Source organism: Micropterus dolomieu, linkage group LG04 (assembly GCF_021292245.1).
Source record: "Micropterus dolomieu isolate WLL.071019.BEF.003 ecotype Adirondacks linkage group LG04, ASM2129224v1, whole genome shotgun sequence".
Classification (NCBI taxonomy): domain Eukaryota; kingdom Metazoa; phylum Chordata; class Actinopteri; order Centrarchiformes; family Centrarchidae; genus Micropterus; species Micropterus dolomieu.
The window spans coordinates 30,911,474-30,926,613 of NC_060153.1; the positions used below are offsets into that span (position 1 = coordinate 30,911,474).

General features: G+C 40.4%; 1 protein-coding gene across 1 annotated transcript in view; it reads left to right on the forward strand.

Annotated features, from left to right (window-relative positions):
- Positions 1 to 1,037: 1,037 nt before the first annotated feature.
- vegfc (vascular endothelial growth factor c) overlaps positions 1,038 to 15,140 on the forward strand; it is a 77,417-nt gene continuing 63,314 nt past the window's right edge. The window contains exon 1 of the mRNA XM_046048366.1: positions 1,038 to 1,386. Within this exon, the coding sequence (XP_045904322.1) occupies positions 1,270 to 1,386 (117 nt within the window). The 5' untranslated portion in view covers positions 1,038 to 1,269. The remainder of the gene's footprint in view (positions 1,387 to 15,140) is intronic.

The window sequence follows — 15,140 nt, forward strand, 5'->3', positions numbered from 1 at the left end:
ATTAACCAGTTGCCTCTCGTTCTCTCTCTCTCTCTCGGCTCTGTGAATGCTGGGATGACCGCTGCTCTTTCCTCAATTTAATTCCCCAACTCACAGGTAAAGTAGCGGATCATGTAAAGCTGACGACATTTAAAAGGTGCAACGTCCGCCCCGACCTTTCTCAATAAAGCTGCATTAATGTTTCATAAGGACTTCAGCATAAGCAATAGAGTTGCATTAGCCTATATCGGTTGTAAACCTCGGTAAAGTTACTTTTACGATGGATATTCGACAGACATTCCCTCTGTGTCCAGCAGCGTCTTCTTTCTCAGTTTCAGTGTTCGCTCCTAACTGCTGGAGTTTGACCAAGGGACCATCGAATGATACAATATATTTGTGCTTACTTGCCCATGTTAGCGAAACTTACGATTTAAAAATATATAGGCTACTAATTTTGTCCCATGTAGCACACCTACTACTGGGTGGTTAGTTTATTTTACAAAAAGGCAGACTGCATAGAAAATAATGGCATCTGATATGACCCAACGACTCCAAATCAATACCAAACATTATTACTACACTGAATAAACCAAACACACCTCTAATTGTTGGATTTTAGTGCTTCTTCTATTTCGATAACTATTTTCAAATCTGTTGTTTCTATATCATGTGACCCCAGAATGAAAGAGTCACCAGATTGTATTGCTCTGACCATAAGATAATCGCCTGCTGTGATGACTTAATTTGTGGTGTGTAGATAAATGAGTCAAAAAATGTAAGGCCACCCAGTTTTCATGCGGGCTACTTATCCTGTTATGAAAACACGATTCTTCCTTTCCAGCTGCAGAGGTGACTGTAGCCTACTCTGCCACATGGCGCCTTTGATGCTATTCCCATAAAATGTCGATTAGGTAGGCCTATAGCGACCAGCTGGAGGCTTTTATTTTGAAGGCCCGTGGTCCGTTTCCAGATAATTCTGCGCCTCAAAGGTCCGGATTGACTCAGCCTGACCCACCGGATTTATCTCTTTCCATATGACCGGGCTTTCATTAACAGCGGGGTTCATACACATGCGGCAGCCTCTCTGTGGAACAAGTAGCTACTGAACCTTAATAGAGAGACAAAGGAGAGAGAGAGAGAGAGAGAGAGAGAGAGAGAGAGAGAGAGAGAGAGAGGTGCCAAATGAAAGAGTGTAATCAGCAGGACCGGGGAGCGCAGACACAGCGGAGGATCTTTTAATATTCCCATTTTATGGTTCTCGGATCATAAACACTGCGGGACTTTATAAACATGCACCTACTGGGAATATCTCTTTTCCTCGCATATCTTCGCTTCACCAGCCTCGCGAGCGACTTCAGCCACAACGACTATTATGATTACTACGAGCAGGAGCAGACTGACGAGCCGGTAAGTTTGAGGGGCAAAAATAAGCAGAACTTGTTTGAAGTGAACCTGGCTGCCTCTGTGTGTGTCTGGATGCACACAGCACCGGCCCACGTGTCACCTGATCCTGTCAGTAAGGGGGTCCAGGGACGACCTGGGGCCCATCCTGGTTTAAGAGTGGGTCGGAACCACATAGTGAAACTACTTCTTAATTCTTCTCTTAAATGGACCACCGTGCGACTCTTGATTGGGATGAATAGGCCCTAATTGTATTTTACATATTATTAATGATATTATCATTTTACCATTTTATTTTAGAGATTCTAGGAATAGTTTAATATCTCAGTAAAAACAAGCACAGGGAGGTGAAGGACAGTGGAGAGTAAAACTACCCACCTGCTGTGGTTGGCATGAATCCGGATGATGTAAATTCATAGTGTACATTATGAGTAACATAAACTCATCTAATTTTGCCTTCTACAACATTCATTTTTACTAAATAATTGGTATAAGCTTAAAAATCTAGGCATAACACACATTAGTTGTGGATAGCTCTACAATTAGGAAATTCAGTGGTACTTTATTAAAGGGGCAGTCCACCGAATTTGCACATCCAGTTCAGTTTACTTGTCATGGGAAGTTCCACTCAATCTGCCAGGTTTTCAACTAAAAGTGTGCATTATAAATGGAGGCTAAGGGTTTGAGAGTGTTGAAAGAGCTTGACCCATACAAGGGATTTAAAGTGAGGATATATTTGCTGCTTATTTACCCGTGTTTAGCCTGCCTACAACATGTGTGCAAACACCCAGAAATTGCAGACAAATAATCCAAAGTGCCCTGAAAAAGTGGCACATGAACCAAATGCCACTAAACTGTTTAAACAATGCCAGAACCCCCCCCCACCAAAAAAAACCCTGGTGCTTGCACTTTATCCCTCTTGCTAAGTTTGATCTCAGTTCACTTTCCAAGTTTTATTCCCCTGGTGTGTGTGTGTGTGGCTTCGGACGAGCGAAAACAAAAGGCACGTTAGTAACAGTCAGCGCTCAGAAGGAGAAGCCAAAGCCAGGGCTTTCCAAGTGTGTTTTCCTAACTGATCGCAATCATCTGTTGTGGTGCGCAGGATATCATTAAAGGTTTAGCCTGAGCTTTTTCTGCTGAGCCTCTGGATCTGAGAGGTCAAGGACAGAGAGAGAGATACACAAACACTGATTTTGTGTGTCCAATTATAAACTAGCTGTTTATTGTTTTACAGGAGTTGGTTAAATGGTTATTATCTGTCAAGTTAAATATATATAATAATAGTGGGATTGATATAACATCGAAATGCATTTTACTCTAATGTCATGCCAGCATAGCAGATCTGAAGTGAACTGAATTGTTAGAGAAACTGGATGAGAGAGGAAGGGAAACAGAGAGAGAGAGAGAGAGAGGGCGGTGAACATGTTCCAGGGGGGAGGATTAAGAATGAGTGTTTTCAAATTAGCCAGTGAAAAGAGCCAATGAAGGCAGGTGTCACAGAGGTCAAGTGTGTGTGTGTGTGTGTGTAAGGGGGGATAAGTGCTAAGCAGTAACATGCAGCATTTTGATCACAGCAGACTCCTAATTGGGATGATAAGTTTTTCTCCTGGATCCTGCATTCTACCCCCAAAGCCCTTTCACTTACACTGAAGAATTTAAGATTTTAAAAAACAGATGCATGTTTGAGATAATGCAGTAAGGTAGCAATTAGGTTTTTAAACAACCATTTAATGTGCTTTCCACACTTACAGTTTCTTGCTTCGTGCTTAAAACGAGTGGTTTGGTCCGTTTTTGTTCAGCTTACTGCAGAAAAGATCTTAGTTTCTTAGACAAAGTCATCTCTAGCGCTTTCCTGAGCCTTTTATTAATTAGGCAACTAAAAAAAGAGTGGCAATTTAACAGGTTGAAGGTTTTTATTCTTGGATTGGGTAATGAAACAGACAAAGTTTAAAGGGAAACCACCAAATGTACACATCATTATTTGCTTTCAGGTCTTGTGGAGTACTACTGTATATGTGAAAAAAGTTCTATAAACCCTTTTGTGGCTCCAGAGTGCGAAATCGGATCAATTGTCAGTGTCAGTCGAGGCTGAAGACTGCAAGTTTGAAAAAGTAAAAAAATCTGCGGGTGTGCCGATAGAAAGAAGTGAGCTTACCGGAACTCTACAGCTCTTCATCTTTGCTCGAGTCTACATTAGCCGCTGCCAGCATAACACACCCGAATCTCAGACTGAACTGTTTGCAGTAGACTTGCATTGTGGGCAATGTAGGAACCAGGCTTTGACAAGGAAGAAGAATGCATGGAATAAAAGAGACGATATCTCTGGTTTCTTTTGGGGCATTTCTGCTTTAGTGTGATTGTGATAGCTGGAGAGAGACAGGAAGGGCAGGGGAGAGAGGGGGGGGGTGACATGCAGCAAAGGGCCTGGGCTGGAATCGAATTCAATTCAAATTCAAGAAGGTTTCTCTCCCCCCAGTGTGTCTAACTGACTTGAGTCACAATGCTATTCAGAATGAGTAGCATCACGCAAGATGATTTACAGCACATGAAATTGGTCTGTGTTTCCTTGGCAGCAAAGCCGGTTAAAGTAGAAATGCTTTATCAAAGTTTAATAATTCTCAGTAATTTATCAGTTATAGATCCGGGTCTGAATAGGACGGCGCCAGGTCCAGACGGAACCAGGGTCCGTTAAGTTGACTGGTTGTTGTGAGAAATAAAAACACAATGTGTCACTCAGTTGTCCTGATTGTAGTGCTGCTACAGTCTCATAGTTGTAGTGGTAAAATTCTCAATTACTGGTCCTGTATTTGGCTTAAAATCAAACCGGTCTGAAAATGTTTAGCATATTATCAGCATAATGTGTTGTACATGGTTCAGCCTAGATCCTCCTTGACTCATTTGACACTACATCTGCTTTGTTATGGAGAAAAATCCCCAGTCAACCTCTCCAGTGAACCCTGTTCGGTGCCATTTTTCTTCATGACTTTCCTAGTGGTTCCACTTCGTTTTTTTACCTCTCCTTCATGTTTTCATTGGCTTTCCACATGCAGTTTTCCTTTTGACCTGCGGGATCTGCTCCAGAATTGTTTTGCCTCATTGCTTTGGGGTTTTCTGAGGGTGAGCCTTATCAAACCACTGGTCCTGCACCGAACAGTGTTTCGAAATATGAGACTGTGTCATGGAGCTTTCACCTCAAGTTTGAATTTTGTTCAATTCAAAAGATTAGTTTTAAAGTCTTATATTAACCCTGCAAAATGTTCTCTGCCAATGTTTTTAACTTGTTTTCATTGTCTACTAAGGTTATGTTTAACTCCAATCACATGGTAAAAGTCAGAAAAAGATTGCTTGGTTTAGACATTGAAAATCTCGATGGTGACTAAAAGCCAGACCACAGAACACGAACCACGACCTTCGGTGTCAAATTTATGTGTTTTCATTTCACCCATTCCCCAGCCTTCCTTGTGAAACCTTTTTGATCCAATATTGCCAGTTAATATAATCTGCAGTCAAATTAAACAGGTGACACTCTGCCCTCAGTCTGAGTTTGTGCTCAAGGGATTCAGAATACCAAAAGCGAGAGTGAGCAGCTTTGATTATTAGGATCATGAGAATCCCTGTTGCTGGCTCAAATGTACAGATCCAGTCACCTAGAATTGCTGCCTGAGGGCACGTTAGGGCACAGGCAGATCTGTGACTGACCCCAGGGGGTCTCCGCTGGGTACTTGGCTGAAATTAAATCCCCCTCGTGGTGTTGCCTAGTATCGCCACCAGGAGGATCAGTGATTATCAAAACTTAAAGCCTGAGTTTATACTTGTGCTTCGGTGTCTGCGTCGAAGACGAAACGCTAGTTGTTGGAAGCATTATAGCGTCACTGTGGTGACTGTTAACTTCCAGTTTAGCCCTCCGCTAACTTAAATGGGGGTAAAATGAAAATCGTGCGCCTCTTGTAGACTTTTCAAATGTGAGCGAATGGATCACATTCTGACAGTGAAAAGATTCATTTTCTGTGGGTTGTGACTACGCCTGAATGATTTTTCTTTTACCAATATTGTGATTTAATATGTTCTTTATTATTCAAAACAGACAAGTATTAAATCAGCGTATAGTATGACACAATAACACAATATTAGATTAGATTAAACATACACTGTCCTTCTCTGTAGGCCAGGCCTATATGTTGTGATGAAATTAGGTGATGAATGCGTTGCATGAATTATTATTATGAGCAATGATGGAGAAGAAGTATCAAACTATAAAAAATACAGAGAAAGATAATTTGAGAATCAAGTCATGGCATTAAATAATTTTTAATTTTTTAAATTTCTATTTTACCAGGAGAGTCCCATTGAGATTAAGAACCTCTTTTGCAAGGGTGACCTGGCAGAGACCGGCAGCATCCATAAAAATAAAAACCACATAGGTATAGACAAATAACACAGAAGACTAGTAAGCTAACATTCATTAACTAATTTTGAGTTTTTGCTAAAAAAAACATTTAGGTACCGGCCTCTAAATCTTTCATTTTGGATTTAAAAGCATCATATAATATCATCAGGTCAGCCTACCTACAGACGACAAGAAAAACAAAGTTCACCACACTGTATTATACAGTAAGCGCTCAGTACAAAACCCACAGTTCAACCAATTAATGAGTCTTTATCTCAGCTCAAATCTCCACAAGAGTCCCAGCAAGCAAACAAATAACCCGGGACGGACTGGGCCCCTTCCAGACTGGTGAGTTTGGTTTGAAACGCCGTCACAGATATTCCCTGAGCTGACTGGTGTCTGTGTGCGCCGATCACCACGATACGCTACACTTACTACATGTGTCTTTCTATTGTGCATTTGTCTGTCTGCCAAAGTGGCAAATGGCCCGACAATTTCACCCACCGTCGCAAACAGTTTACCCGCATTTGGTGGGTGCTAATTTCATTCCCTGTTTGACTCTAAAGTCTCTGCAGTGTAAGGTTCTGTCAAGCTTGAGGCTATTGTACAAGTCAAGGCACAGGGTCATGTGCGAAGTTGATGCTTCCTCTTCAGACTGCTTTACTCTCATGACCAGAGTCATGTGACCAGGGTGTAATCACAGCCTTTGGATTAGAAAATCTATTTTTATCATATTGCGATATTATCGCAAATGCAATTAATCATTCAGCCTTAGATGTGACGGCCAAAATATACTGGCCGCTAGTAAAACTTTCTTCAAAGCATGGAGCACTTCTGTGGGCTTGGAAGAATTGCGAGGTTCCCCAGCCTACCGACCACAGTTCTCATGGTCCGTGTTGCTGCAACATATAGTTCCATTTTTGAGGAGATGCACGTCGGCTACGGCGTAGATTTGACGCAGAATTATAAATTAAGCTTAATGGGTTACTGTCATCAGGCTGCTGTGACTTGATGTGTGTGAAGCGCTTCTTATTATATCATAAGGTCATACAAATATAATGGTAGGTTGTTATTTTTATGCAGTAACTAACAAAAAATATATACAGTATTATTGCTCAAATAACGGGAGCATAGATTTAGATTTTAGAAGGTAATGTTTTGATGTTCTGTCCAAGTCAGGTGATGTAGTATTAAGAAGGAGAAAATCTTCGTCAGGTAATTCTGCTCTTACAAATGCATGCCTGTGCACTCTCAAAGGTTGCCTTGCACACTGAGTAGGTCATAAAGTTCTTAAATCTTTTGTCATCAATATAATTCAATACTTTGTCTGATCCGCCCTACAGTCAGTATAAAAAAGCTTTGATGCTGAAAAACGTTGCCTGCTGCTGGTAATGGGGTTGATGATTGATAAGACTGAACCAATCAGTGAAGCTGCAGGTCGTAAAACCAAAATAATGATGATAATAATGAGCTGAAAGATGCTAAAACACTGGAACATGGAGAGGAACTGCAGAAGATAATTCTTTGTGAGTTAGTCGCTACAAGTGACTCCTTTCACATTACATCATGAAATTTTGTCAATTGTTCATATAAAATATTGATAAAGTTTCCTTTACAATGTATTAGCAATGTAAATTAATTTTATATGACTGTAATTATATGGCGGCAGGCTTGATTATTTAAGTGTTGACTTGGCCTCACAAATGCCTCTACTAAGTGTTTGCCAGGGGAGCTTTAGCATATGTTGTTCTTATTTTTCCACTTCAAACTACTTTATTTTTACATTAACATGTATTTGTTTTAGATGAATAAATGTGTTCTGCCTACATTCTACACAGCCATTGGTTTCCATTCATTTCAGTATTTGACTAACCACTGATGTTTATATTGCGGGTAAATGAAGGGAAACCAATGGTTGTCAGAAAGGTAGGAAAAACACGTTAATTGATCTCAAACAGAGTGGCTTTAAAATTGGTTTGCACTTATGAACAGATCGCAGTAAATGGGTAAAAACATGCAACTGTTAAAGAAGTGTCCTTTCCATCAGTTTTTCTTGACTAATATAGTAAATGTTTAAAACTTGAACAGAGGCAGAAGCTGTCATTGTTAACGTGCCGGTTTTTACATGACAAAGTGGTACTATTCAGCAACAGATTTAGGATATATTTCCTACTGAGCTCACTTAAAAAGTTTTTGGTGCTCTAGCTTCTACACTAACATACACTTCTTCATGTTGAGCGTTAGATTTTCCATCTGAGTACGCAGAAACAGTGAGTTATGTTTCAGGGATTCTTTTTTTTCCTTTTGGTTTCCCCTCCAGGAAACCTTGATAGAAACTCTTTCCTGGGATGAAAAATCTTCCTCCAAGTCAAATATAACTGTTATCTTTGAAAAACAATGATGCTTTAAAGGGATGAGGGTTTCTTGCAGGGCACTGTAGGTTGCAACCTTCATGTAATCTGTAGACGACCCTAAACTCTAAAGTAGACAAATGGATGTGGTGAAATATCTTACACAACTCCAGCACGTCTCTCTCTCTGTCTCCTCAAGTCTGTCTCAATGTCTCTCTGTCACTTTTTATGGGCTTACAGTATGTTGCTCCATCCCTCTTATTTCATCACGATGAAGATGACTAAGAATATAGAAATAGCAGTGCTCATTTTCTCTTTCTTTAGCCTTTATCCTGACCCCGTCACCACACAATCTCTCATCTCCCACTTTCTATTTATTCTCTATCCAATAGCTACGCCCCTATTTTTCTCTGTATCTCCTTCCCCCTTTCTGTCTGTCTGTATCTCTCACCTATATTTCAAAACCCCCTGGAGTCTGCAGAAGAATGTAGTGTGTAATTAGAAATCATTTTGAAGGAATTTTCTGTGATTTCTCTGTGGACCGTCCAGCACAGTCTCACTGCCCGGCCAAATACCAACCTTGTTAAGTATAAATATCACTCTAAAACCCAATTCATGCGGTAGACACAGCTTCTGTTGAGCATCTGTTTGGCTTCTCATAGTAGCTGGGTCAAAAGAAAATGTTAAGATTTCCGGTAGCTATTCAAAAAGGTCTAAAAAGATGGACAGGGACAGTGACAGGTAAAGGCTTTGGTTAGGGTTTGAGAAATTCTGATGAGACATGAATAATGTTAGAGAAAGAAATAACCAGCACATTGAATACAGAAAAGAGCAAAGGTAGTGCTTCTGATGTGAAACTGGAGATGTTGTGACAATATTCACTCCCCTTTTAGATCTGTTTTGGTCTCCACCAACTACTACTACTAAAATGTCTTTATCTTTAGCTGCTAAATGCTTCAGTATGTTCACCAGCAAACCCATCTCAGACTTTGTCTGTCTACCATGAGTGTATCTGTCTGCATCTTGCATTCGACTTGAACCATCAGCCTAATAATCTTTGTGCATATTTATGACCGTGGTTCGAATTACGGCTGGGGGGGGGGGCTAAGGAGTCTAAACACATGTTTTATTTATTTATGTGCTCGTTATTAGTTTAGAGATTATGATTTATCTTTTGTGATATTTTGGTTTTTAAAAGGCAGGGGCTTTAGAATAGTACACAAAAGTGAGTACACCCCTCACATTTGTGTAAATATTTGATTATATCTTTTCATGTGACGACACTGAAGAAATGACACTTTGCTCCAATGTAAAGTAGTGAGTGTACAGCTTGTATAACAGTGTGAATTTGCTGTCCCCTCAAAATAACACATCACACAGCCATTAATGTCAACAAAAGTGAGGATATCCCTAATTGAAAATGTCCAAATTGTGCCCAAAGTGTCCACCACTGTTTTTCAGCACTACCTTAACTTCCTTGGGCATGGAGTTCACCAGAGCTTCACAGGTTGCCACTGGACTTTCACTCCTCCATGACGTCAGTGTTGTCACATGAAAATATATAATGAAATATTTACAAAAATGTGAGGGGTGTACTCACTTTTGTGAGATACTGTAAGCAAAGGTAGTCAAATTCACCTTCAACAAGTTAAAACACAAAAAAATCTAATAAAACTAGGTCTAATCAAACTGCTGTTAACTGTATGTAAGACAAGGAATTAGAATTAGAGATGATAATGCAGGCTGTATTTTATGATAGTGTCTTTGGTTCTGGTTCAGCATTGTGTGGGTCTGTTTTGAGCGGTCATCATGGTCTTCTGTTGTGTAAGATCTGACTTTCTGGCAGTTTTGCTATCGAATACTACAAAGACTACAAAAGTTGTTGTGTGATATGGGGCACCCAACAGCTGGTGGAATGACTTTGATTTATCATCATCTACTGCAGACATTAGTTAAATAATAAGCATGTAATGTAATGTAAGCATTGTAAGATTTTAGTTCACTGAAGCGACATCAGAAAAGCTTGGTATTAACACCTACAGATTAATTCCATACCCGATATCTTATGATCTACTAAAGTTATGCATGATACAAGATAAATAAATACCTGGATTTGTTATCTTCGCCGCCATCTTGACTGCCGGGGAGGTACCAGATATGCTCAGCCTGGCAGATCTGCTCGGCGACCTGCATTTACAGATGACACACGGACACCGGTACAAACCAAGCATCTGCACTCTTCCAGTTCTTTGTGGATTTGTCACAACAAGCAACCCCTTTCACATTACAACTAGTCATTTAGCCCATCGTTATTGTTATTAAAAGACTACTTTAAAGTCACAAGTGCATATGATTTCCAACAAAAATATTTGTTGTCATTCAGCTGCGCTGGCAAAAGATAAAAGTCACTATGGTGAAATCCTATGTTATAATATTTCTAAACAGCTTAGCAGTTTTTTGGCATCTGTTAAAACTTCATACTTATGGATCCATCACTCAAACAAACCTTCCTGGATCTTATTTCACCATTCCCACAAATGCAGCCTCGTGGAACTTTGTCCAAACTCAGCACTGCTTTTGGTCTGAAAGTGGATAGCCACACTAGCACCCACATGTTGTAATGCTCATTACATATGAGAAAATATCAGAAAACACAATTGCTGTTTTCCATGAAGAAATATAGCATCCAGCATTGTTTGTCACAACAGTGTGTCCATTGAAACCCACTTCTTACCAGATGATGGCACTAATACATCACATCAAATGGATTAAAGTACCGTCTTGTCCATCAACATCACAGGGGATATCAGAGGAGTTTGAAACTATTTATTTAAGTCTGGAGGGAGTAATATAAGCTTCATTTGACATTTATTTTTAATTGTTTTAATTGGCAGTTTAGTAAATATAGCAAAATTGACTTCCCTTATTTTCATTTACTATGCATAAATCTTAAAATGTATGCCCAGATCACTATTAAAGTTTTAACACTTGTCTCTCTGTTTTGTTTTTGACTGCTAGAGGGTTTCTGCAGTCTGCAGGCAGCCAATGGATTATTTCTTGACAGTACATACATGTGCTGTAACAATATACACATTTCCCATTTAGATGGGAATCATTTTTCTAGGGCAGGCTGGGTAATTATAATATTGTGTGTCTGTCCAGTGTCATGTCCAGTCCTGATTAGATGTTAAACTCATTTGGAATGTCAGAAACATCTTTCAAAATAATGCACTCCAGTACAACACTACCACCCACTACGATCTCAATAATAAACATTGAGAGTGCGGTCTAGACCTGGTCTATATGAAAAGTGCAATGATATAACTTATGTTATAAATTGGTGCTATATGAATAAAATTAAAATGAATTGAATTGATCCATGGTAATGTGCTAAAAACATGTGCCAACCAGCTAGTTGATGTCATAAGTAAAATTTTTGGCTGGACCGCAGCAAAATGGAGGCCAGATTTATAAACACGAAGGTCTGTCTGTGACTCACCGAGTGAATGAATGTTAGTAAGTTATTTAAACAGTTTGGTTGGTTTTTGTGTTTGAGTTTCACCATTTGCCATCGTCAAAATGAATGGGCGAGCTCAATTATGCCCTCGGAAGGCAACGCACGACTTAAGGGGTGCAATGATGTTACTTAAGCTGCGTGCACCCTTGCAGACACTTCGCTGAACATAAACAAAGCACAGCAAGGTGCTCACGTACCTCCTCAGGGGCTTTTACAGCGGTTCCACTCATTCCAAATCTATCGCACGCTATGAACGGAACATTCTGCTGTTCTTGGATACTACTACATGAGGACCAAAGACTTCTAAAGTCATTGTCAAGACCATTTTGTATAACAACATCACTGGAGAAAATGCTGCACAACAAAGCACCACAGCCCTCAGCTAAAGTCCGAAAGCCAGCCTCCCACCTGCGGCCCTTCCACACATGCTTGTTAATCTCCAGGTGATTCCTGTGATTGTTAAAGGTTTATTTGTCATGTAACCAGTCCTATTTACATTTATCACTGCTGTTATACAAATAGCAAGAACTCAGCCTTTACGTTTTCTCACCAGTTCTGCGTGTTTTTAGATTTAGAAGAACGCAATGTCGGGATCGATGATTATCAGCAAAAATGGCTAAAAAGATGTTCATTTATATTTACCAGGTAAAATTCTTGCAAAGACACAAATTCTGATAATTTACTGTATGTTTACACAAATTCTACATAAGTAATCACCTGAAACTGGTCAATTCTGTTCACAGGGTAAAGTTATTGATATTGATACACTGGAAAAAAAAGAAAGCAGGACCACACAGCAGATATCTGAAGCTACGCAGAATATGTCCAAGGTCTGTCAAAAGCAGTTTAGACATTTGCAAATATACATGCAGAAATCTAAAGCATGCCAAATCCATTCCAACATGGATTATTCACAAAAACAAGCAAGAGCAAAAGAAAAAGAAAAACATTCTGAAGCTATTTACAGGCGAAGGCAATTACAGCAAGATCCAATTGCATTCAGACAAAAACATGCTTTGGAGCAGGCAGCTACCAAACAAACAAATCTAGGAAACAATCTCATAGGACCTAGAGCCAAACATGCTATGGGGCAGGCAGCTTCAAGATCCAATCTTATAGATCCCATTTAATTATAGAATAATTCCAGTAAAACAAAAAGCAGCACAAAGACCAGACAAATAGACAAATTCAGTGTTGCAACCAAGTACAAATATTTGACACTCCGAAATAACATTAAACAAATAATTAACATCCCCATATTTGAATAAGATATTGTACAATAGAAACATTGCCCTGAACATCAGATACAGCTAGAACTGTAAGGTTCAGCTAAAAAGAAAGAAGTAACATTGACCAATATATTGATGTTTTCGAAGTCATGCGAGCCAAACAAACATGGTGAATCCTTACTACCAATTCATTGCGGACATTGAATAATTTCAAAAACGATGTCTAGAGGAGGATCCTATTGGTTACTACTCCTTATTTAAAATTGACAATATACATAGACACAAAAAGAACAGAAGAATTCTCATGGATGAGGGACGAAACGTCTTATAGTATCCAAGTCTAAGTCCAATTGCCCTTGATTTTAACCTTCTTTGGATAACTATGACCTGGATGATTGAGATCCTTCAAAGACATCTTTCCACTTCTAATGATAATGTTGAAAACACTAATCTTTCTGACTAATGAAGAAGAAGACAGATACGGGACCAGTGACCCCATTCAAAAGAGAAAACTAGAATTAATATCCAGACTTGAAAAATGGAAGACCATTCCACTTCTTTTTCAGCCTAAGTTGTGCAGAAAAAATATGAATGAAAATGTCACACATTTCTTGCAAAAACACCAAATAAATACCATGTAGCAAAAATATATCGCAACAAAATATTGGTGTACTGTTACTTCAAGTTCAGAATTTTCATCTTCATAAATCATCAAAGTCTCTTCTCTATACAATAGTACCACTACAGAGTTTCAGCTTCTAGAGCTACACATACACGGAACATTATGATTTAACTGGTACAAATACGTCAAAACATTGGTAGGGAAACCAACCTCAGAGACAAAATAACCCATAACAACATCAATAACATCAACATCAATAACAAAAGAGCACAGCAATATACACTGCTCAAATAAATAAAGGGAACACTAAAATAACACATCCTAGATCTGAATGAATGAAATAATCTCATTAAATACTCCTTTCTTTACATAGTTGAATGTGCTGAGAACAAAATCACATTTTTCACAAATTTATCAACCCATGGAGGTCTGGATTTGGAGTCACACTCAAAATCAAAGTGGAAAACCACACTACAGGCCGATCCAACTTTGATTTAATGTCCTTAAAACAAGTCAAAATGAGGCTCAGTAGTGTGTGTGGCCTCCACGTGCCTGTATGACCTCTCTACAACACCTGGGCATGCTCCTGATGAGGTGGCGGATGGTCTCCTGAGGGACCTCCTCCCAGACCTGGACTAAAGCATCCGCCAACTCCTGGACAGTCTGTGGTGCAACGTGGCGTTGGTGGATGGAGCGAGACATGATGTCCCAGATGTGCTCAGTTGGATTCAGGTCTGGGGAACGGGCGGGCCGGTCCATAGCTTCAATGCCTTCCTCTTGCAGGAACTGCTGACACACTCCAGCCACATGAGGTCTAGCATTGTCTTGCATTAGGAGGAACCCAGGGCCAACCGCACCAGTATATGGTCTCACAAGGGGTCTGAGGATCTCATCTCGGTACCTAATGGCAGTCAGGCTACCTCTGGCGAGCACATGGAGGGCTGTGCGGCCACCCCACACCATTACTGACTGTTGCAGGCAGCAGAACGTTCTCCACGGCGTCTCCAGACTCTGTCACGTCTGTCACATGTGCTCAGTGTGAACCTGCTTTCATCTGTGAAGAGCACAGGGCGCCAGTGGCGAATTTGCCAATCTCTGGTATTTGGGCTGTAAGCACAACCCCCACCTGTGGACGTCGGGCCCTCATACCACCCTCATGGAGTCGGTTTCTGACCGTTTGAGCAGACACATGCACATTTGTGGCCTGCTGGAGGTCATTTTGCAGGGCTCTGGCAGTGCTCCTCCTGCTCCTCCTCGCACAAAGGCAGAGGTAGCAGTCCTGCTGCTGGGTTGTTGCCCTCCTACGGCCTCCTCCACGTCTCCTGATGTACTGGCCTGTCTCCTGGTAGCGCCTCCGTGCTCTGGACACTACGCTGACAGACACAGCAAACCTTCTTGCCACAGCTCGCATTGATGTGCCATCCTGGATGAGCTGGGTTGTAGACTCCGTCTCATGCTACCACTAGAGTGAAAGCACCGCCAGCATTCAAAAGTGACCAAAACATCAGCCAGGAAGCATAGGAACTGAGAAGTGGTCTGTGGTCACCACCTGCAGAACCACTCCTTTATTGGGGGTGTCTTGCTAATTGCCTATAATTTCCACCTGTTGTCTTTTCCATTTGCACAACAGCATGTGAAATTGATTGTCAATCAG